At 45.4% G+C, this 24,640-nt stretch overlaps 1 protein-coding gene across 4 annotated transcripts in view; it reads right to left on the bottom strand.

Annotated features, from left to right (window-relative positions):
* BMF (Bcl2 modifying factor) overlaps positions 1–24,640 on the bottom strand; it is a 44,266-nt gene that overhangs the window by 3,578 nt on the left and 16,048 nt on the right. For 2 of the 4 annotated variants that reach the window (XM_072865319.1, XM_072865317.1), the window contains exon 4: positions 22,956–23,053. In XM_072865319.1, coding sequence (XP_072721420.1) covers positions 22,956–23,053 — 98 coding nt within the window. Of the gene's footprint in view, positions 1–16,908; positions 23,054–24,640 lie in introns of those variants that run through there. The other 2 variants (XM_072865318.1, XM_072865320.1) reach the window with 1 other exon arrangement.

Raw genomic sequence — 24,640 nt, 5'->3', positions numbered from 1 at the left:
GTGTGCTTGTCTCTTTGGCCTGGCCAGCGAGGCATCTCTGAGCACGACCAAGGGTCCCGCCTCCTGCCTGCCGCCTCAAGCCACCCCCTAGCCTGGCGCACGCTTTATGCAGGCCCGGTCGACCTCATAGCATTGGTGGCACCAGCCGTGGGACACCGCGTTTGCCGGGGGGTGCGTGGGTGTGGTATCTGTGGCTGCCAGCTGGCCACCCCGATGGCTTTGCTTCGGGCGATGCGCTGGCTTGGTCCCATTGCCCTGCCATACCACAAGCGGCTGAGCCAGGCTGCGGCATGGCCGCCCCTTCAGCCAGCTGCCAGCGGGGCTGTTTATACACCGCACTCCCTCCCGAGGTTTGCTGCTCCTGCCTGTCCTCCTCCACAAGCCAGAGCTGCCTCTCCAAATACGCACAGTGGCTGATACCACTTGTTTGTTTACTGGAGAAGTTTTGCAATGGAGTGTGAAGAGAGGGATATAACTGTTAGGGTACCACGCGTGGGGTAGTGCCAGGACACTGGGGGGGAGCTGATGGGTGGGTTTGTGTCTCTGTGCAGAACAGCACAGCTGCCTCCCACTGGTGTTCCTTCAATGGGAACCAGCAGCCTCTACGGTGGAAGGGGGAAGGCGCAGCCGCAGTTTGGGACCCTCTGGTCTCCTGACCTGTGTTGTGTGGAGCACGTTATACTTATTATCCTTTGAGCTGCGTTCTCCCAAAACACCTAGCGTGAGAGGATCAGTTCTGGGGAGGTGGACACCTGGGCTGAGCAGAGGCCAGTGTTTCTCTGCCGTAGCCCACCATTGCCATTGCTCCTCCCGAGGGCTCATGCTAACACCTGCAGGCCCTATCAGAAGAAGAGTAGCCCGGTGCTGTCAGTGAAGGGTCCCCATATATATTTTCCATACCAGCCTGTTTCAGTCCAGATTAGTGAATTTTCCATGCCTGGGGCTGGTATTCCCCAGTGCTTTATTTGGAGTAGCATGCGAATCCTAGAGGATGTGTAATCTCATGTTGACCATTGGGCCTCATTTGTGTATTTTATTAGTTAATTTTTAAACACTGACCTAGAGCTCTGGATCCATTTTAAAATAATCCAAATTATAAATAAACAGACTGCCTAGCATGGGCTTGCAACAATAAATCAGGAGAAAAACAATTAAACACAACAGAAAAAAAATGGTCTTGAGAGAAAACAGACACTGAAAGAAGAAAAGGCACACCAACATATATTCTAGAGGGAGAGGCAGAAATAGTACAAGACTGAAAGAAAAAGAAAGAAAGGTAAAGAAACTTCACATGCTTTTAAAAAAAAAAGGATTGCATTCAGGCAATAAATAACACAGCATTAGCACGTACATCTCTGTTAGGCTTAATTACAGCAGATTCATCTTAATGAAAAATCAATCCTCTAAGCAGCTCTTAATATTCACCTTTGCTGCTTGTACCTGCTAACTGAGCCCGAGTGTAACAAGAAGAGCCCGTACGCGTATCACATTAAAGATTATACGCAGCTGAGCTTAACCCTCCCCGCTGGGGTGGTGAAGGCAGCCCCGTGGTGGAAGGTGACCCGGGGAGCAAGGGGAGCCGGGCGGCCACGGAGGGGAGCAGGGGGGCATGCCGCCCTCCCATGCAAGTAGCCCAGGCTGTTTGCTGCAGATAAGGGAGGGAAAAAGCAAAGGTGGCTTTTCACATGGCTGGCTGATCTTTATTACCTCCAAGTTTGGTGACACAGGCAAGGGTATTTTGTTCTCACTTGAGGAAACGTGCTTAGCAGTGCACTGGCAATTTGTTGCTGCTGTGGCCCATTCACTCATGGACCTGAAATCTCATACCTACACACAGTCTGTTTATTCTGGTATCGTCCCTCTGGCAGCAGCCAGCATTTCTTTTTCCAGAAGATGCAAGAAACCTTCTGCAATAATCTGTCCTGGGGAAAACTGCTTCTCTGTTGCCAATAGCAAGAGTTTGATTTACGTTCTTCATATCACATCTCTTCTTTAATTTAGTGTTGAAAGTCAATATTCTTGCACAGAACCATCTAGCTTCGTTTACTCACTCTTGGACGCAGTAATGTGGCAGTGAGTCCCACAGATTAATTACATACTGCATCTGAAAAATAAAGGCAGTGCTTAGGTGGCCCAGCATATCACTGGACCAGTAGCAGAGTGGTGAAAATGGACTGCCACCAGCAGCACTGAAGGGAGAGAAGTCACCACCATCCCTCCTGAGACACGTACACTCACTGCAGATCTGCAGACACAATGCCAAACTCTAGACATTTTGCTAGACCAGTTGGATCAGAAAGCACAGGGCATCCCCCGTGTCCCCACCAGGACTGGCATTTTCAAAGCATCCGTCAAGCTCCTTGTAGAAGAGCACAGAGGACTCGCTTCTCCTCTTGAGCAAGGAGTGCTTGGAGTATGCTGCCACTGCAGCTGTGCAGTAAAACTTGCTCTGCTGAGACAAGAAGGGGGCCTTGTGGTTGTATTGGTCCTTAATACACTAAATTTATAAGTTCTGTGATTTAAGTGGGCTACAGCACTGTGTCTTCCCTCAGTTGTCCATCCCTTCCCCTCTCACAGGCAGAAAGGCTGACCCATCCAGCTGCGCTAAGCCCCAAGGATGAGTCCAACTCTTCAGAGACCCACGGCAGCTCCAGCACACCCTGTCCCAAAGCTCCAGGCTTGCTTCAGGGCACGGTTCAAATCTTCACAGGGCACGCACTGGGTACAGCACATAACATTAAGACTTTGCCCAGGACCCTAAAACAAGGAACCCTTTCCCTTGATAGCACTATATGTAGACCTTGTCGAGAGTGAGTATCACCAGCATGAGCCCACCTCGGCTCCTCTGCGCTGCAGAACAAGCTCCAACCTGGGCACAGGAAGGAGGAGGGGGTCCAGGTCCCTTTCCAAGGTTCACACCTTGTCCTATGAATCACAGAGACTTTCTGTACACTGGTCCCACAGCTATACGTGCTCTGAAGCATGTTCCTCTCTTCCTGACTCATTTTCCTGACCTTCCTGCCTGGGCCGGTGGGTTTACCTGGCCCAGGCTCATCCCCGTGCCTTCTCACAGCGGCACCTCTCAGCTGAGCAAATCGACATCCCGGGGTGTTTCCAGCTGTAAGAGTGGCCATTTCAGGGGAACACACGCTACTGTGCATCACACCACACCTGACAGGGATGTGACGCAGTCAAGGTCAGCAAACAGAGGGGTTTCCCCATATCCCGGGCACTCCATGAGACAACACTCCCCCCTCCACCCACCCCACTGCAAGCAAGGGAATTCCCAGTGGGACAAAGATGGACACCTCCAGGTCCCCAGCATCTTCGCACAGGATGGAGGCGGTGTTTCAGGCTGGGGAAGCAGCACCCCAATAGTGGGTAAGGGATTGCTACGAGCTAGACAGCTCCTGGATGACAGGAACTAAACTGAAATGCCAAAGCTTCAATTTAAGTATTCCACCTTAAATTAGATGGGATGAATTGTGAGTTAAATACCAATTGTAAAACACTTTGGGATCCCTCCTGCATTGCAGTGAGCTGCATGGTATAGCCGGCTTTCCCAAATGTTTAACCAACGAGGCTGATAGGAGTCCATCCTATCCGTCCAAACATCCATCCAAACATCCAAAGATTTGCTCACGTGATGTGCAGTTGTGAGGCTACCAAAGCACTTGGCAGGCTGAAGGGCAAAAGAAAGGGACAAACTGTGTGTACAGTGCATTTGTGGTTGCTTCCTTCTGGGAAGCAATGGCCTGCCTGTCCCAGCACAGTGCAGCGTCGTAGAGCATAATATCCCAGAGCATGAATAGCAGCAATTTGCATCAAGGAGTGCTCTCCACTATTTCCATAGGGATATTTATATCCGACTAAATATCCCTGAACCCCACCACACAATGCATTTAACACATTAAGTGATTACAAAGGGAGGCTCGAGTGCAGAAGCAGATGTTCTCAGACACCCAAGGTATGCCTACACCGCAACCTAAAGGCATGACCACAGATTTTGTAGCTGTGCAAGAGCTAGCTTTAATTACCTATCTCAGGTATTGACAATGTAGCACAGATTAGCTGCTCAAATATTTCGTTTTCTCGGGCCAGTTTTCCATTCTAGGCTGAGTCCCACAATCTACGCATAGACTGCTAGTTCTGGCAGACCCTGCCTAAACAAGCTGTACTCCACCATCTTCCTGAAACAGAAATGTGCGCTCAGCCTTTCCCTTGTTTCAATGACTGGAAGCTGGTACGCCACAGCAACGAGTACAAAGCAATCCGAAAGTTCCAGTCTACATGCCACCAAGCTCTTCCCGTTACCCATTTTTTTCTGAGTACGCAAAGAACCTTGGGTGAAGTTTCATGAAAGGCAACCACAGACAGGCTGCTCTTTCCATCCTTGGCCTTGTGGATAGTTTGATGTCTCTGCCTCTGACGTGGTGCATCTGATGCCTTCCATGGGTGCTGCATTTATGGCCAGCATGTTGTTTGCAGATGTATGTGCAGGCTAAGGGGTTGTGGACCCAGCACCATCTGGCTGAAGGAATTGCTGAAGCAGCTCTTGCACAAGGACCAGGGTTTTGCAGGTGGCAAAGGCAGAGGTTGCAGCTCTGCGGTAGGACAGTTGGTGAGGAAAAAACTGCTGCTTCAGCATTCACAGACCAAACCAGAGTAATAAATAACTACAAAAAATGGTTGAACTAGAGACTCCAAGTACCTGTAACATGATAATGTTTGGAAATGAACGGCCTCTGGAAGCACTGAGTAAACAGGTCAGAAGGTTCAGTGACTTCACGTATTGGAGAGACTAAAAATTACACATTACAGAATGAGGAGGAGCCAGATACCGCTCCTTGCTAACAACAAAGGCCAACATGGCAGCGCAAGCTTCATGCTAGTAGGGATTCAACACCAGGCCTTTCACAGCGGCCTCTGAGCACCTGCTATTGCTTTGTTATCTTCTTAGAGGAAAGGATCAGGGCTTATTTTTCTGTATTTCCAGCTACCTTTGCTGAGGATCCAACTGCCTCAGTTTTCTTGCACAGGCAGCGAGAAGCAGTTATTTGCTGGGTCAGCTTTAGATCCCTGGCTTCTCTATGAATCTCTCACTGGGCTACTTCTATTCTCAAAGAGCCTTCTAAATAACATATACAGTTTCAAGCCAAAAGGGAATTATGCTGTCCAGGCAGCTGTGGTTTATTTGTGTCAAGGTGGGGGCACTAATGTGTATTTGGCCATTCGGAATCACAATTCTTTCAACGTGTTCTAAATCTCAGCTTCATCATTCCTACAGAAACAGTGTCTGGTAACTATTCCAACACCTTAACTATTAAATTGCTGGAATCGGTTTCCTCTTTCCTTGCCTTTGTGTATACATTTTTTTCTCCCAACAGGTTAAAAAAAAAGCGTGCACATAATTTCCTGCCCCAGGATCAATATGACAAAACTTACCATTTTCATGCAGTGCAGAACTTTGATGTTAAAAAGTTGGGTGCAAAATTATATCTTTGAAAAGTTGATGTTTCTGTGCTGCTATCTTTTCCCCAACTAATATTTCCTTCTGTTCTCTAAATTTTCTTTCCTTAAAGCTTTCATTTTGTGGCCCTGCCAAGCTGTCTATATTTTCTTAAATTCTCATTTCCTCTGGCACATGTTTCTTGCTTATAGTTACAGTAACTAAAAAAAAAAAAAAACAGAAAAAAAGATTTTGCACTGAGCCCAATTTCCAGTCTGTAATCTTCTTTTTTAATATTGCTTTACCACCCTCTTTATTCTCATGTTTCTGCTTGCTGCAAACTTACCTGTTAGGTTTGGAAACTATTAATTCACTTCATTTTCAGAGCTGTTCAAAAAGAACTAAAGAAGCAGCATCCTGGTCCAACGCCTTTCATAAATTTCTGTTTGCTGTGCAAAGGCTTCATTTGTGCTTTGTTCTTGCTGGTTACTCAGGGTGCCACATCTCTTCCCTCTTATGCCTCACTCTGTTTTTCACAGCACCAGCGTTTTTGTGTTACTCTGTCTCTTCCTTCCTTCCCCCTCCCCAGTATAAGAGCGTGTGCGTGTGTGTGATCAACACTTAAGGCTAATTCCTGGAACGGATGCCGAGCTTTCTGGGAGACCCGATCACCACCTAGCTCAGTGCTGACTTAGGTATTCAGTGCACCAGGTTAGATAGAAAGATGTTTTGTGACTCAAGATTTTTGGGGGCTACATGAGTATTCCCTGCTTATGCAGGAAACAGCAGAAAAACAGTATTAGGAAAAAAGCAATGAAAGTAGCACTCCTTTCTTATGGAGTGTTAACACCATGAATGAGGTGAATGACCAAAGATTTAATTTATAATAGTACCAGAAGCAGCAATTTCCCCCAAAACACTTTCGAAGTATTCTGAATCTTCACAATACTATGAAGAAATAAGTATTTTTCAGCCATTATTTACAGAGATAAAGTGAGTCATCAAGATGTTATTGCCCAGACTTTCAAAACAACAAGTTCATACTTTGTGCATTGAGTTCTCCATGTGCTTACCATAATTGCAGACTTACTCACAGTGCAGACACACACATACACGGGAGGCATAGTCAGGGACACTCCCATTTCCCTGAAAACGCTGCGCCTGTGCCGGTGGCGGAGCTGGGAAGGACCTCACTAACGTAATCTACAGCAGGACTTGTAGAAGGACTTTGCTCTGTCAATGTGCAGGGAAGAACAGTGGCAAGACGACCTTGTTTTCCTAGGAAGAGTAAGAGGAGGAACTGGCTGCACCAAACCGAGATTACCTATGACAGAGCTGAGAGCAGAGAAGGACACCTTCAAAGGGGAGCAGGGAGGTGAGCAAAAGGAGGAGAAACAGGAGATCATCTTTTTTACATGTCATCTAAAATTGTAACTCTCCCGCTCCTTTAACATTAAAAAAGTCTGGCATCCACCACACACTTCTGCAGACAAGGCAGCTTTCCCTCCCTGATGCCTTACTGCGAGGCCTGACTGTGAAAGGTACCAAATCACTGAGGCAACTCCAGGGAAACTCAGATTTTTGGGGCACAGAAAGGCAGAAGAATTGGAGTTGCAGGAGCAAGCAACCAAGATGAACCGAAAGACTGGTTTCCTAGGGCCATCCAGAGTGCCTGGGAAAAATAAGAAGCAGGCAATGACCAAGGTGTAAATGCAGAGACCTCACTACAAGAAAGAGCAAGAGACTCTTGGTGGCAAGAGACTGCAGTGCCACAGGCAAAATGCAACCTCGCTGCCCCTTTGAAACCAAAGCGTGCAAGGAACACCCCCTTGCTCCTGTTATGTTTTAGATGTACATCACAGCTTGTTCTAGCAACTGAAACTTCAGAGCTGCTGGCTTTCAGTTGTTGCATTTTCAGTCCTGGTGGGAGGAGTGCTGCTCATAAAGCCTGCTCCAGGCTTGGTTACTTTCTGTCAGAAAGAGCTGCTTCTGTTAGGAAAGTCTCTCCCCACCAGCCATCTCAAGTATTTTCAATAAGCTTTTCTGATCAAGAAATATTAGGAAACAGGTCCAAAAGCCAGAGGTAAATCAAACGGCTCTACCTAAAAGCAAAGGACATTCGTTTTTGTCTCCATTTTAATATTTTTTTGCTCTGGTGATGAAGGAGCTGATTCTGTTTTCAATTTTACACATACTTATCATCTTGCTGACTTGAACTGTTGCAGAGAGGAGATGCTAAGCTCCAAGCTGGGAATTACTTAGCAATAGCATCTCCTTTTGGAGATAAAGCAGGAAATCCCTTTAGGGTTGGGTTAGCAAAAGGTGGTAAAGCATAAAGAGAAGGCAAACATACCCAGCAAAGCCCCCCCAAGGTGAATCCTCCTTGGCTACAAGCCTACAACACAGAGCATGCTCTGATGAAATCTATTACATTACGAGCGTAGTACCTTTAAAGTTTTCTGGGTCAAACATCCTTAAGCCATTTTCTTCTAACTTCCTGATTTTGTTGTATATATTCAATGCATTGCAAAGAAAGACCAACATCCTAGTATGTAAGAGACTTGTGAGGGCACTTACAAGCAGATCTTGGGAGACACCACCAGGAGCTGAGGTGCACTCTCCCAGGCAGAAATGTTTTGGTGGCTTTTGCAGGAAGAGCTATAGTGACTATGCAGAGCTCTTCCTGAGAAGACCAGGTTTCTGGTATATTTAGAGATCTTGATGGGGAGTGAAAGCTTTTGATAACTCTATAGGAACTTGGCGTCCGTGCGTTTTTCTCTCTCTCTCTGGATAAAGTCTTGGCAGCTGCTCCGCGTCTATTTTAAACAAAGCCAGTGATTTCTGGAGAGATGGAAAACACATGAAGGGCACAATGAAAAACAAGCAGAAAACCTGACTGCAGGACAGAGGGAAACAAGAGTGATAAAGAACACTGCTTCCTCCTCTGGCAGGCAGGCAGGCAGGCAGGGCGAAGTCCCCTTCACTGCACAGCACCACGCCAGGGCTTCTCACGACGCTGCCATCACAGGTCCTGCTCAAACCTCAGAGCTTTTCCCTGCTGAGGTCCCCTCCCCTTGCTGGTGACCCACGCTGCACGTCCCTTCTCCTGAGCACCCAGATGCTGCTGGCGGCAGGAGGCGGCAGTCGTGGCGGAAAAAGGGAGCAGGAGACACAAACAGCAACGCAAAGGCCAGGTCCGTTACAAAAACCCTGGTACCCAAACCAAAAATAAGTTATCTACAAAGAATGTAATTATGGTCAAAGCCATACATCTGACCTAGGGCCAAGAAAGAGCTGTTTATAACTGTCAGTACGTAGAGAGATGAACCTGTAATTTATGTATGCTGAAACATTATAATTTTTGATCCAGAAGCCTCCTTTCCTGTTGAAAAGCTTGGTAACTAAGCCTTGGTCACTTGGATCATGTGGGATATCCATGCAGATCCTGTTACTAAGCTCAGTTTAAAACATTACGTATGTGTATAGTGCAACCAGCGGGACACGTCTTGGCTCAGTGACCTGTCCTGGGCTGCGTCCCTCCTGCCCCTGACATAAAGTGCTTCGCAGGGCCGTGCACCGGGGAACTCCAGCAGGCCAGTAACACAGACAAACAACTAATATGGCCTCACATCTGTCTTTAGGTCCTGCCTACACAATCCATATGACCAACTGCCTCCGTTGCTTCCCGTACGCACAGAAGATTGCTATTACGTGCTGGGTAGTCTCTGTTTGCACTGTAACCTCTCTGGGACAGGGAGGCTATCTTTGCTTTGTTTTGGAAGGCACCCAACTTGCTCTCAAGCATTCAACAAGCAGTCAAGAAATGATTCAGATGGAGAAGCAGAAACATAACTTGCCTGGGCTTGACAGCATTTCTTTATCAGTTCCCTGTCCAAATCAACTTAGGCTGGCAATGACTTAAAGTAGTGACTGTTTGGAGGGCGTTTGGTAGCCCCCAAAAGCTGTTGCTGTTTTGTTATTTTGGTGCAATTCTTTCAGGAGATGTCTGCAATACAAAAAAAATCCTATCCCATCTGCTACTGGTTGGTATCCTTAGAAGCCATCCCAAAAGACAGATCAAGGACTGAATAAGCATAAAAACTTTGGAGAGAGGATTAGATGAAGGATAAGATATATTACATTTGGCAACACTATAACCTACCACAAATTTAAAAATTGTGAGTCAGACTCAAAAGAAACCCAAACAAAACCTACACGAAAAAACAAGACTAGAAAATGCTTTTAAAAATCCTTTTTCTTTTTTGTCCTGCCTTTCGATTTCCAATTCTACCTGCTCAGTCCTAGGGTCCCTGTCAGTTTACTAACATTGCCAGCACTCCAAAATGTCTTGCAAGTGAGACAGCTTTGTTGAAAGTCAAACATCAGAAATCTTCCTGCTATTCTTGGCTCTGGGAGCAGATTGTGGTCTAGTGGTTACAAGCATCATGGCCAGCTGAAACACACCCATGTTTGGGTCATCTGCAAGACATGAAACATGGATGTCTGGTTGCAAGAGCCTGAATTTCCAACCTTAGGGCTAACGAATCAGATGCTAACACAGAAGTAGGAACAAGGTCAAATTGCTTCACAAAGTTCTCTTGCAGAAGGGTGACAACATGGATTGTAGAAGGTCCTAATTTGGGATTTCCTTTTAAAAGGCTATGTAGCAAGTAGCTGAGACGTAGCTCAGTGAATTAGAGAGCTGGGTTGTGTTCCAAGCTTTGCTCAAAATGTTCTTGAGTCTCCTAGCTGTGAAGTGGACCATTAACCCTCCAAAGCCTTAATATATGGCTCAGCATGCTGAAAGACATCTTGGTCCGCGTAGGTACTGTAGCTGAAACTACAGCTGACAAGGCTCTGCCTCGGCCAACCTCTTTTAATAATTTTTTTTCCCCTGAACTATTGGGAGGTAAAAATTGTTTCATCATCATGGAAATTCCTGCAGCAAGGGACAAAACCACATTCTTTATGACAGCTGACACCACTGGGATAGGACAAGGAGGTTTGTGCTTGAGCTGTCTGTACTGTGTTTACCTGAAGATAAACAGAAGTCTCCAAACTTCCCACTGAGATTCCCACTCATCGTTAAGATAAAAAAAAGATGGTACCAAAAAGGTAGGGCACCTTTCTTTATGTGGTTTAAGGGCACAGATTCTAAAATGAGCAAGTGATGACCCATTTTTAAATCCACTTAGGGCATACTTTTACTCTATATAGAGCAGACATTCCTCTACCTCCTCTGGTAAACGTACAGTAAAGTGTTGAACCTTTCAGTACAGCCAATTAATCACTAGTTGGCAAGATGAAGAAGTGCTCTGGACAAGTACCAACTGAAAAAAAAAAAAGAGACATTAGAAACCATATCTTATCGCAGACAAAGAAGTGCAATGCACAGAAGTAATGTCCCATTATAGAACTGTGTCTGTCCTGAGATTAACAAAATGCACTACCCTATTTTGCACAGTGATGAGTAAGTAGGAGCACAAAGACAAAGGGAAATTAACAGCCTAACTTTGAACTCTGCAACACCCAACTTTTAGGTGCCTAGCTGCTCCATTGGCTCCACTGCCCTGAACTGGGCACCTGAGCAACCTAAGAACCTAAGAACCTCAGGCAACCTAAGGAGCAGTAGGTGTCTAAGAGCAGAGGCCACCCAGGCTGGTGTCCTCAGCGGGGAGACAGCTGGGAGGGCCACTGGGGCACAAAGAAAATAAGGAGAGTGTCCAATAAAACACTTCTCTTCAGACTTCCCTCACAGGGAAGCCACCCTCAATCTGGGTTCAAAGACTTGAACCCTCAAATTCAACTGATTTGACACAGATTTTACATTCACATCATGCTTCTGCTAGCCCTAAGATGGTTGTATTCACTCTCTTTCCCTGCTCTCTGGCCTGAAAAATATCCAAGTGTTACAGCTTCAGCAGGAGAGGTTCAGAACAACCCAGCCTGACCAGGCACATGTGTAGGGCACTCCTCTGGGAGCAGAGAGAACCAGGCTCAGATCCCATCTGGCAGCAGATGATGACACTGGATGAGTGCTCAAATCTAAGATGTTGGCTGACAGCAGAGCAAGAATCACCCTTCCCTGCATCTTTTGTGAACCCTGCTTTGGTGGTGTGCTCTGAAACAAGCTGCCCCAACAGATATCTCAAATGAGAGAGGCAGAAAAGCACCGGCTTACTAGATAACATGGGACTTCGCCATGAGATCAGTTCTGAGACATTCAGCGCCTCCGGCAGGATTTTAAGCTTTTGGGGAACTTGAATGTGAAAAGCCCTTCCAGGGTTAGGCAGCAGCTGCATGAGACTGTGGGTGTGGACTTCAATACCAAAAGGGAGAGGAAAGCACCTATGCCCCTTGCTGGATCTTATTCTGTGTTTTATGTTACAAGAGAGCTTAACAACCAGGAGTAATATTTCCCTTCCCCATCTTCCTCCTTTTTCTGTTGTATCCACTCTGATAAATTGCCAAATTGGTTGACTGACTCCCAGCACCTTTAACTAAACATCACAACTCAGTGGGGTATTAGGAATTGCAAGCCACATCTACCATGTCACGGAGAGACCTGCTGTAGACGTGGGCTGTGGTAACCCCCCTCCAGCAAGGGAGACTCACCCAAGCCAACTTCGTGGGCGGTTGGTGCAAAGCCAGGTGCTCTGCTTTGGTTCTTCTTTTCCAAAGGGCAAGTGAGCTACTGCAGTGGGAGTGAGGATAGTTTTGTTTCTGTGGGTGAGGCTACCTGAAGGAAAAGTGCCTAGTTCAGGTGGAGGCATAAGGACCACGTAATGTCAGCTCCAAATAACAGCCTACATCATTAAACATTTCTTTTTCTGATAAATCCCTGATTGATAAGTATTTGTTCATGTTTGGGCACAACTTGAGGCACTGTTTGGTTTCCTCTGTTACCTGCTCCCAAGAACCATGACTCAGGATCATACTGGGAAGGAAATGAAGGCAAATGCTTTACTACATCCGACTTTGCAGCAGCGAATGTCATGTTGTCGTTACTAGTGTAACCTCAGGTAGGGATATTGCTATGCAGGGACGCAGCCGTGGCTGCCGGACCAGCGGTACTGAGGTGGTGGAGCCGGGTTGCTGCTCCCAGGTGAGTTGCTCCCAGGACATACGTGCCAAACCATCCTGCTGGGCCTCGGCCCCAAATCCCACAGGCTGCTGGCCCTGCTGGGGGAGCCCATGCCAGCAGGCAGGGGTGCTGGGCACCTCCCAAAGCCTGAAAAGTATCCTGGGTTAATACATCTTGTTTTCCATTTTCGGACCCTCACTCAAGTCTTTGGCGGTGCCAGGCAGAAAGGGGACGAGGGCAGCAGCAAAAGGGCTGGGTGGCAACGCTAACCAAGCCTTGCTGTGCCACACCATGCCGGCTCCAGGGATGTAGGCTTGCACCAAGGGGAAAGGCAGACCTTTCCCTGAAAGCCGGCTGCAAGTACATTGAAGTCAGCAGGAGCTTTTGCCAAGGAGTTCAGTGAGCTCTGGGGTGCATTAGTTATAGAAATGACTTTGGTAAGGTTTCCTTGCAAAGTGACACAAGGACGTACAACTAGGTTATTGGAATATAATTAAGAGAAAAAGAAGTTAGGATGGATATTGGGGAAAACCTTTTGTCAGTGAGATTTATTAGTAGGTACAGCAGTCTCCCAGGGGAAATAGTAGAAAGGCATTCACTTGGGATACTTCTGACTAATCAGACTAATGAAAGTGCCAGCAAATATTCTATGGGGAGCGTGCTCACACTGACAGGCAAAAGGAGCCCTGCGACCCCAGCCTGTTGGAGGAGGGCTGTGTGCGAGCGCCGAGGAGACCGAGCGAGCTGGCTGCCAGCTGTGGAGCCCCGGGCTCCCCGCGCAAAGGAGAGCGGCGCGGGGAGCGCCAGCAAGCTGCCGCCCCGGTGCTGGACATGATGGGCAGGGTCGCAGGGAAGACCCATCGGGAAGACACTGGAATCATTTTTATAGGAACAACATCTCAGCACCTTCTTGCCAAATGATGAAAGGGAAGGGGGAGCGCAGCAGGTGACCATGGGTAGGGTGGGGTGGGGAGTCAGAGCAGCCACCCTCGCCCAGGACTGTTCTGCCTCCAGTGGCACCTGCTGAGACCCAGCCAGGAGAGCAGCAGCCCCTCATGGAGAACTGCACCCTGCTCCCAGCACGCTCTTCAGCTGGTTGTGCTTGCAGAGAAGTAAACCTGGTTCCAGCTTGACAGCCTGTTTCAGCCACCTGCAAAAAAAGTTGTCCCAATACTGTGAATTAACAGTGTTCTTGCCCCTTTCCCTCATGTTCCCAAACCCATCGCTGCTCACCCTGTTTCCTACAGGCTGGTGGTCTCCTTAGGAAGAGCCATCTTCCCAACCAGCCCCCTGCTTAGCAGTTGCAGCAGTAAGGCTGGTAGAAAAGGTGTCAAAAAAAGGGAATTTCTCATCAGTGTGTGTGACCCTGCTGTTCTACACTCACTGCTGTCGTAGCGGAGAGTCGTGGTCCAGGTTGTGGTCGATCACCGTGACCAGCCCTGAAACCTTAACGTAAGCCCCACTCCCCTACCTGTGCCCTTGCTGTCTCGGATTGAGTTGGCATGTCCCAGTATCACAGTGGACTGCTACAATGAATCATCTATAGTAATTTAAAACGGTGGTGAAGTAAAATGATTGAAACAAGCCACTTCTTTACAGATTCCATTAACTTTTCCCAGCTATTTATGTCTGTTGAAATTTTTGCAAAAACTCGTAGTGTTATAAGAAGTCAAGCCTCATTGTCCTCTTATTAAGAGCTGTCTCCATGAAAACATAGTTTCATGACTGTTGCTGTCGTGATTTGAGCAGCAGACGTAAACAGGGTCATCTCCAGCCATAGAGGGTGGATGTTTAGTTTATAGCGCTGAGGTTAAGAGTGAAAGCGTGTGACTAAGAGCAGAAAACAGAGGAGCTTTTGTATACATCAAGAGCCCTGAGGCAAAACACAGAGAAGGAGAACGCTGACACAGACTTTAATGGAGAAAGAAAAGAGTCCATTATGAACATTACAGAGAACATAATTCATTTAAGAGAAATCAAGATTTAAAGGACTTATAGAGGGGAATATGAATACTGACGTCAGTCCGTCACGCCTGGCGGTTTGTTGTCAGACTCTGTACGTGTGTAGGGTACCATGCATCATGTCAGGTGGAAGACAACTCGCTGCCAGAAATTATTGTCCGCTCTTTGTTACATTCCTGTTGGCAACAGGTTTCTTTCAGTTCAAGCCTTTCAATGGGAACCAGCGATATGCAGAATGGAGCAGCTGCAGCTCTTGCATTTTAACACCTATCTCACAAAACTGTCAAAAATTGCTTTTGGGACAATTTTTCCTTCCCAAATCCCATCTCTCCATAAATCGGAAGGGGGGGGGGGGTGGGGGCAAAAGGAGGAAATGAGGCTGGATTATTTCTGAATTACTCAGGTATGAGAGCACAAGCAGAAAGCTAGTGAGTAAAGCTGCTTCCAAGCTTGCACATACGTTGCAGAATGTAAGGACCGGCACATTTACTGCACCGTAAAACAATGGTATGAGTGCTTGAAAAATATTCCCCAATCCATATACTACAGTGGCTTCTAAACTTCAGCAGCCAGAGCCATGAAAATAGAGTGCTTTGTGCAGTAGTTTGCGCAACCACTTTCGCGTCCTCCGAGTGCTTTATTATTTTTAACGAGACAGGCTGAGCACTTCTTGATAAACATTTTTTCCTTGAAGCAGTAATCCTACTTAAACTTTTTACCTTGTCCCTACAGCATACCGCTAGGAAGTTAATAACAAAACTCATTTTCCCTTAAAGTGCTAGTCATGTTAGTACAGAAAGTGAGGGACATGTGATTGCCATGAAAGGGGCCATGGCTGGAAATAAATTGAAAATGCCCTGTTAGTATGCAGGCTTAGTATTTTAAGAAGAAAGCTTTTCTAAAGTACATTCTCTAGGATATCCAGTTTCTTTCAAACTACAAAAAAAAGTGTTAATTTCTGTTGTGATAGGAATGGTCTGGCCTGTAGTATTTGGTCCTGATGCCTAACCCTGACAATGTTTCCATGCATCCTGAGTCTACTTTGCCATGGCCAGGTGACAGAAAGCAAGTCATGACAGAGCCAAACCAAAGAGCCAAGATTAATCCAGGAGATCTCAGAGGAAGGGAGGCTGTCCATACATCTGTGCACTTGCCTTTGCTTTGAGCAAGGTGCAATGCATCCTGCTGCTTTGGCAAATGCTTCTGCGGTAGCATTACAAACCATTCATTTTTAAAACTCTTTGGTACAAGAATTATTAAAGCTTTTAAGAGTGAGAGGTTAATTAACGGTGAGAATTTAACCACACGAGAATGAGGAAATTCAGAGACAACCCTCCCATCTAAGTCAATCTCATTTCTGTCCCCTCATATCAGTGTGTTACAACAGGCTCTTTCACGGTCACATGAGGCTGGCCAGGGGACACACTTCTCACTAGATCTAATACAATGAAAAGAAAAACTGTCTTTTTCCCCCTGTGGTCTTAGATGCACATGTGGCTTTTCATACCACACACATCATGTGTTCTTGGAATGAAAGGCCCTTTTGTAACACGCACACACCAGCCGAGGCAACTTAACATCGGGTAGGATTGTTAACCGAGTTCCCTAAAGCCTCCCATGAACACTGTACCAGCAGCATCGCACTGGAGGAGGAATGTGGTTGAAGGAATTTGACCAGCTCTATTATTGATAATTCACAATACACATATCACCATTTCTGCCCCACCCAGGTTAACTACCATTACTTAATGGAGGTAGTTTTTCCCTATAGGAACAGAGTAAAACTTAAGGACAGGCCTGATGATTACCAAAACACGTGTCTTGCTGTTGCTTGGGATGGCCAAGACATTCTCATGTCTGTGTTTGAGGGAGTCATTACCACTTTACAAGCCCTCTCAAAGCCACGGCCACCTTCCTCCACTGCCTTTACGTCAGAAGGCCAGTGAGAACCATATTTCCCTAGCAGGATTACCAAGCAATGAGTCTTTATTCTCAAGGCCTGCGTGCCTTTGAGTGTACTTGCATAGGCAGTAGGTAAGCAGCCATCAATCAAAGGTTACATTTTGCAAATTTGCAGGATGCATCCCATGTATGTCGTAAGAGATATTCCTGATCTGAAGCAGCAAGTTAACCATGCAGCTCCAAGCAGCAGCAGTTCTCTATCCAAGCATGGGAATATACCTCCTTGAAAGACTGTTTCATAAATTAAGTTATGCCCAAGGAGAGCAGTCCAATCTGGAAAGAAAATCTTGTCTTTGTTGCGGGGCCCGGTATTAGGGTGCACATAAAAGGATCTACCAGATATTTTCAAAGGTGAACAACCCAAATTGTATCACTGATTTGGGTAACTCCAGAACGGGCCAGCTGTGTAAATGCCCTCTATCCCTTAAAAAAAAAAGAAAGAACACAGACAAAGAATTTAACAATTTTATTAAAAATTGTACCAGTTATTAGAAAAAAAATCCAAGTATTAAAGTATTAAAAAGCACCAAAGAAAGAAAGCACAAAGCAAATATACTGCACAGATACAAAAAAAAGGAGCTCTGCCCAGTCACCATTGGTTCAGGCAGGAGTCCTGGAGGCACACAACCAGGATAAACAAAATGCTACATTCTCACTGGGTCTCAGTCCATGGCAAAGAAGGTGTGTGCACTTCAGGACTAATCCAGACAGAAATCTCACAGGAGAGCATCGGGTTTACTTCTGCAGCAGGACAGTATCATATTCTGGTGAATATCAGAACTCATGGGGAAACCCTCCATTGAGGGAAAGTTTACTAAGTACATTGCAAAGTCTAGCTCACCTTACCCTTTTTGTTTTCCAGATGAAGGACTCTGAAGTTTTAAAAAAGAAAAAAAAAGTATCCCACCAAAGTAGAGAAGTCATGCAGGAAGAGGAGGGAGAAAATGTGAATTCACATTTCACAGTACTCTCACCAGTGAATTTTACCTAGAAACATGGGAGACTGTACTACATATCATTGAAGAGAAGAGAAGAGAAGAAGAGATACATGATTAGTTTTACCAAAAAACCGCAACAGTCTAGATACCCAAACTCAAATTTAGTGGCAGGATTTTCAAATACACCCAGTGGAAACAGACATACAAATCCCTTGGGCTGTTTTGAAATTTCCCTTTTACAAGCCTAACTTCTGACATTTATTTAAGGAGATACTGACAATGTCATCTTTCCATCACACCAGTCTCTCCCCCTTTTATCATCAAATTTTCCTTTCAGAATAGTCTGATCAAAACCGGAGCTGAGGAATCTGTGACGATGCTCTCCTGGAGCTGTGTCCACAAATTGGGGAGACTCCTTTAGATTTAAGAATAACTTTATACATGCAAAATTTCCATAATAGATTTTAAAAACAGTTTAAGAATCTACCCTTCCCACCCCTCCGTTCCCCAAAGGCAGCAAAGAGTCTGAAGACAACTGAAACATGGCTTTAAAAAACAGCCCACAGACATTAGGTTTCACTTCCCAGAAACCAACTTCCAGCATGGGATTCGCAGGAAGAGACCCTCCTTTCTGTGGCTAAGGGGGAAGGTGAGGCACATGGAAGAAAGAAGGGGTAGGGGATGTCAGACTGCATTCAGTTTAAGAACACACACGCACACGCACGCGCACACACACGCACACAATTACATTCCAGTGCATTTGATGTGTTTGGTCTTTTCTGCTTTTCCTGGTGGAGAAGAACCGAGCTGTGTAACACCTGCGTGAACACATGCAAACCAAAGAAACAGAGACCACTGAAGTCTTTAGGAACTGTAAAAGATTGTCCTAGGATCTTTTATCAATTCCTTGAGGTATTTCTTCTTGCTAAAACAATCAAAGGCAACAGGTAGGCATTTTTGCAAATGATCACAAATGCCAGTTTGAAAGACAGACTCTTTTGAAGGACATTATTAAAAACCTTTGTTGTCAAATTATGCTAATACTCAATAGTGCTTGGTCCATGCGCAGAGCTCCCATGAATACGAATGGGCATTCCATGGTCCTTTCACTTAAAATCCCACATAAATATTGCTGGTAAGACAAGGCAAGACCTCCACATATCTGCATTCTCGCTTGATCCTAGCACATATGCTGAGTGCTCTCCTTATTTTTCCCTTTAAAAATACCCTCAATAGCACACCATTCAGCATGTCACAGTCTCACCATTCCCACAGCTTCAGCAGAGATATGGGTCAGAACCAGCAGCGGAAAGGTGGAATTCATTGTAGAGTTGATGGGGTCACATTGCAACAACTGCCTTGAGTAATTTTCCTTTTTCTTAAAAAAACCCAACCCTTCTCCCCAGTCTACTAATGGGCAGAATCTGCAGTTTCCCAGAAGAGTGCCAAGCCCCACACTGAATGAAGTTCAACCTTGGGTACCGCTCCAGTGGCTGCTATGGAACAACTCCAGGACTGTAGTAACCTCACATGCAGCACGCATCGCCTATACCTTTAATCCAGGCTTGAAGGGACAAAGTAAATGGCCAGTAGAAAGAAAGATGCCTTTGCAATCATGCTTTCTACATCAAGAAGGACTGGGTTCCTTGCCTCTATTCCCTTGTTGATACACAGCTCCAAAGCAAAGGCTGATAAGGAAGTTTCTTTCAGGAGTCCTCTAACGAGAGTTTAGCCAACAAACATTTAATGAGAACCAGCTATTTAAACTGAGATATGTGATCAGTTATGCAGGAATTCAGTGCTACCAGGGATTATCAGCACCTTGGGAGAAGGCTGCAGTCCCACACACAGATCCAATGGCAAGCCTTTCCATGCAAATTCATCCTCTCCCCTGCCTTTGTTGTATCCTATTTACGGCAGTTTGCAGTTATCCCTGGGCAGCCACTTTGTGATTACTGGCTCAGCTTTCAAGAATTGCAGGAAACAAAAGTAAAACTAACTATTCCCTACTAGCACCAGGCTTGATGGATCCAGGGATGGGCAGGTTACAAGATATTGGAAAGGGTGGGAAGTTGGGAAGGGATAGGAAGAACTCTGTCCCTCAAGGAAAGAGAGATGAGGTCTGAAGCCGTTTTGGAGATCTGGGGAAGGCAAGCAAGATATTTCAAGGCTGCTGGTACCATCAGCAGCAGCTCAAGTTCTTCTTAAGAACTGCTCATTAAAAACAGGAATTTGTTTTAGGAGAAAGATCTGACTGTTCTTTCTAAACTGTAGACTGTAGTTTTACAACACAGAGAGAAACAGTGTCCCATTCCTTTCACCAAGACAAACTAACTAAAAGCCTGAGCATACTCCTTCACCAACAGGTCTTGAACCATGTTCCTTGGAACTGTTTCCCCAAACAATCGATGTATGTCCATGGCCACACTGCAATAGCTGCTCTGCGGGGAAGACCTGCTCAGTGCATGCTCAAGGGGCCTTACTAACATGGAATGGGTGACAAACGCATGGGTGCTGTGCATCTGTGTATTTGTTGATAAACTTGTGAAATCTTCCCACTATTTCCTCAAGTAGGTGAGACTGTAAGTATGAAGTAGCTGCTTTTCCATAAGTGAATAACCAGCCTGCCCCTCCAAATCTACATGAAGCAAAATAAGACTTTTGGGTTGACAGAGCATATTTCCTTTCTCCAAGATATGCAGATATGGAATATAATTAAAATATATTATCAGTGGTTGTAAATCTCTGGCACCAGTAGCCAACATGCATATTGCAGGAAGTCGGCCTTTGTCTAGCATTAGCTCTATGTCTCCAATGAAGTATTGTTGTTCAAGGAGATTTTAACTTGAGACCCTGCAATGATCAAATTTGATAAGTATGTTGTTACAGTGGGAAATACAGACTGGCAAAGATGTGTCTTTCCCTAAGCCAAATGACTCTATTGAGGCAGGCCGCCTGACTGAGGAACGGTTTCAGATACTTGTTTTTCCATGTTAAGAAGAGTCTTACCCTAGATAAACAGGTTGGGTCACAACACCAGAAAGCACCAGTACCAGACCTATCTTTCCAGCTTACGCATCCAGAGAACAGGCCTTACTGGCCTGTTTGGCAGTCAAGTCAAGGCAGAGGGGAAGGGGAAAGCTCACAATGTTTTTTAAGTGCCAGATGCACTTGCTGAATTTTTCGTAGTCTGCAGGGCTGTTATGATGTAGCTTTGACTGTTCCTGATAAAGGGGCCTGGCAACCAGTGGGAAAACGCAAGCATCACATCCTAGAGCATGCGGTGCAGGCAGGCAGCATTGCTGCATTGCTTCCTGAGCCTCAGCGCTTCCACTCCTGCCTCTTTAAGAGCTTCTGATTTAAGAGTCTTCTCCTTAACATCCGGCTTCTCAGGGGTCCCCAATTCAGTCTGTGCTTGCACTACCCCTCAGGCTTTCCCCCCCATTTAAGTCCTCATTCTCCAATGACCAGCATTTACTCCAAGCAGACTGTGCAAAGCAAGGTATGGAAAGCCTCATCTCTGTCAACATGGGCAGAGAGGGGCTTCCCATACCGCTGCAGCATAGTCAGCAACAGCTATCACTTGTATCCCTCTGCATAACTCTGTAGTGCACATGCTTAAAGAAACAACACAAATCCAAAAACAATCCCCCCTCCTTAAAAACCTCCTGCCCTCCCGCTCCATAAAACCCACCCCCCAAAATATTGCTTGAGATTCATTTATATGAATTATTAACCATCATGGACAAACGTATTACTCTAGCTCTAACTAGAAAAATAACATAAGAGGAAGAAAAAAAGCTTTTCCCACATAAACTCTCCTTATGTTGAAAGAGAGTGACTGTGAATATATGAAAGTGAAAAAGGCTTGGGGACCTCTTTCAGGGAGCTAAAGCACATTTTGCCACAGTAGAGCAGGATGCAAATCAAGAGAACGGGGCTGGGAGAGAGGGAGAAAGTCCAAATTTAACTGTGTTCAGCAAATTGTTACCAGACACTACAGTGCAATGATGAGATTATACAAATACCAGAGAAAGCATGAATTAGAGAAGGATACACAGAGAGGGGTGGAGGAGAAAGAGTATGTGCAAGTAAACTACTCTTCCTGTACAGTAACGCTTATTTTTCAGAGTGGACCAAGAGCAGAAGAATTCCTCAACACCTGAAGTCGACGTTTGTAACACGACCGAAGAGCAATTCTCTGGACAGCTCTTCCTCACGCTGGATGTATCATTTGAGACCTACAACAAGGTGCAGTGGCAATATGGAAACAGTCTGAAGAAAATAAAGTCTGTATTGCCTTTCTGTTCATGTTTTACCCCAGTTGTCACTGGGTTTGTGAACTAATGATATTTAAGGCTACAGAGATGTAGTCATCGATATTTAAGGCTACTTCCTTTTGGTAGGGTAATTTCCCTGTGCTGGTCCAATAGTGTTAGTCCTATGGACAAACTTCCGAGTGCATACAAACCGGGAACTGTTAGAAGATCTCCCTTGAAGTAATATTACTGCTGCTAGTCAATATATGCTTACAGTAGCCTCCAAACATTACATACTAGAGTAATGGACAGACTTCTTGTACAGTGTACATGTCAGACTAGTTGCTAATTAATTTCCCTGTCAAATCCTGAAGCAAATCTATCGGATGCCTGGGACTTAAGCCTTCCTGACCAACCACATTATAGTAAGAGAAAAGAAAAACAAAACAAAATAAACACCCATCATAAAACTAATAAAAACATATACATTAGCATTGTGGAAGAATGACACTTGTGTCATATTCCATGGTTTTTGGCTTCATGCTGTCTCACGGGCACTGCAAACACTGAACTGGAAGCAAACAGTGGCAGAAACTAATAGCCACCAGCAACCCCAGGAAGGTCTAATTTTAAGACTGTTCTACTGAAATGATTTTGTCTATTGATGGCAATGACAAAGAATAACTTCATGTGAGAGAGCTGCAACTGGTGCTCAATGGAAAGATTGAAGAGATCAGATTTCTTTGTGATTTTCTCTCACACAGGGTGCAAGGAAATAAACAGTAACCCATGCAGAAAACAAGTAACCTGATGGATATAAGCTACTTGAATGTTTTCATTGCTAAAAAAGAACTTTCTTTGTGGAGGAATCGAGCATCTCTGCTCTGGAAGATACCCAAAGTACATTTAGAGTCATCAATCCCAGACGTCATTTTTAACTAGCAGCCAAAATGACACTCCTGCACTCTACCATTGACTAACACACAGGGCAGAGGAAGCCGTTAGTCTAATACCTGCCTCCCTTGCACAGACGTCACCGGCACAGGGAACCAGCAGCAAGATTTACCAAACACACCCACATTCTGGCTTTCCTTCGACAGTGTTGGACAAGAGCTCCCTGCCTCGTGAGGCAGGCAGCAGCAAAGAAGAGTCCGTAAAAACCCCCAAACTTGAAGACGAGTATCAGAAATTCAGAGTCCTCACATCCGGCCGGCGGTGTGCAATGTCTCGCCCCCGAACCAGTGTTTGTTCAGTGCTCCCTGCAGACTGGATGTGGCCTGAAACAGGCGGGCGAAGCTCACCTCTGCCCAGTGTGGTTCCTGTTCGCCTCCGCGTTTAAGGCCAAGTTGTGTAGGAAGAGAAAAAGCTGCCACCACACTTGATTCCTGTTCTGCTGATGCTGTAGAGGAGAACAGTTGAAGGAAGGTTATTTATATTTCTAAAATTGCAACATACCACTTCTCTTTTCCAGTAACAACTCAGTTACACTTTTCAAGAGCAGACACTTTAATCCCATCAGCATAACAAGGGGGTGCAGCAAGGGATGAGGGGAGAGAGGGAAATGATAAGTTCTCCAGAAATAATTGTAGCTCTAACATTACAAAAAGAAAAGAGCAGACCCTTTATGCATTGTGCACAAGAGGATTAAACTTTTTTTTTGCTTGTAGGATTTTGCAGAGTTTAGCCAAGTGCTGTTTTTAATCAGATTGGCTTCTGAGCCTTTCAAAAGCCCCAGCTGCATGAACAAACAACCTTTTTTTTTTTTTTTTTTAAAAAAAAAGCCCCCCTTCACCCCAAAAGTAAAAAAAAAGAAAAAAATATAACTGGTGATCCATCTGTAAGTGATTTGACACCGTGAAGGTCAAAGGGTTAATCTTCAATTTAAACCACACTGCTGAGACAGCAAAACTCTGATTTCATCTAGTACAAGAAAACACATTCGTGCACACACACACTCCCCCACCCTCCCCCCACCACATTTTCCTTCCCAGCATCTCCAAGATAATACTGCCCTTTTTATAGCCACTTTTGACAGTAAGCCATAAATAATCAGCCTTGGAGCCCTTTCCTACTGACTGGAGCCAATTAAACCTTAAGCAAGAACATACTTGAAAACACACAAAAAACCAAAACCAAGAGGTTATTTCAGGTCCCATTGTCAAGGAAGAAACATGGGAGTTGAGTTTCAGGGGGACACCAGACTCTATAATGCAGCCTTGGGGCAGGAACACTGTTCCTTCTTTTGTTATATGTAATCACCCCTGCAAAAGTGGCTCCGATTATACCCCCACCTTCCCGCACTTTAATGGCATCTCATACAAACAGGTGGGTTTCTCTTTACATTGCCCAGCCTGGGATACTATTTCACCTCAATAACCAACCCTCTATTAGAAGTCAGTCTTTGTTTTCTCATCCAGAATTCCATATTTGCTAAGCAGGACTGATCATTTCTGGAAAACAAAACAAACCAGCCCCAACCTCCACCCCCCCACCCCCCAATCCCCAGCAGACGAGGAAACAGAAGACTGGCTTCCAACAACTTTGCCTCAGTACACAGGAGTTCATAAAAGAGCACTGAAGCACATTATATGAACAAGATGTTTCAACTCAGATTAGCCCAACAGGGCAGAACAACACGGTTGCAAGGCATTCTTTACATAATCACAAAGAGAGAGTTGCAACTGGAGTTGGTGTATTGGAGATGTGTCAATAGGCAGCTCTTCAAAGCCCTCCCAGATAGTCATTAAATTATGTTCGTATTTCAGCGTGAGTAGATCTGTGCCATTTGAATCACAAGTACACACAAAACAGGCTTTAGAAAACCTGTGTTCATCTTGCATCTTAGCAGTGGGTCATTCATCTTACCCTCAAGACTTAACAGTTGTCTCCTGGATTTAGAAGAGTTCACATAGATTTCATCACACATTTCAACATCACTGTGTTTGGAACATAACCCACGGACCGACTCTAGAGCCTGGTATCATTT

The sequence above is a fragment of the Ciconia boyciana genome, chromosome 6 (genome assembly GCF_034638445.1).
Source record: "Ciconia boyciana chromosome 6, ASM3463844v1, whole genome shotgun sequence".
In the NCBI taxonomy this organism is placed as follows: domain Eukaryota; kingdom Metazoa; phylum Chordata; class Aves; order Ciconiiformes; family Ciconiidae; genus Ciconia; species Ciconia boyciana.
The sequence above is the reverse complement of the archived record's forward strand: the minus strand, read 5'-3'. Positions and strand labels throughout refer to the sequence as shown.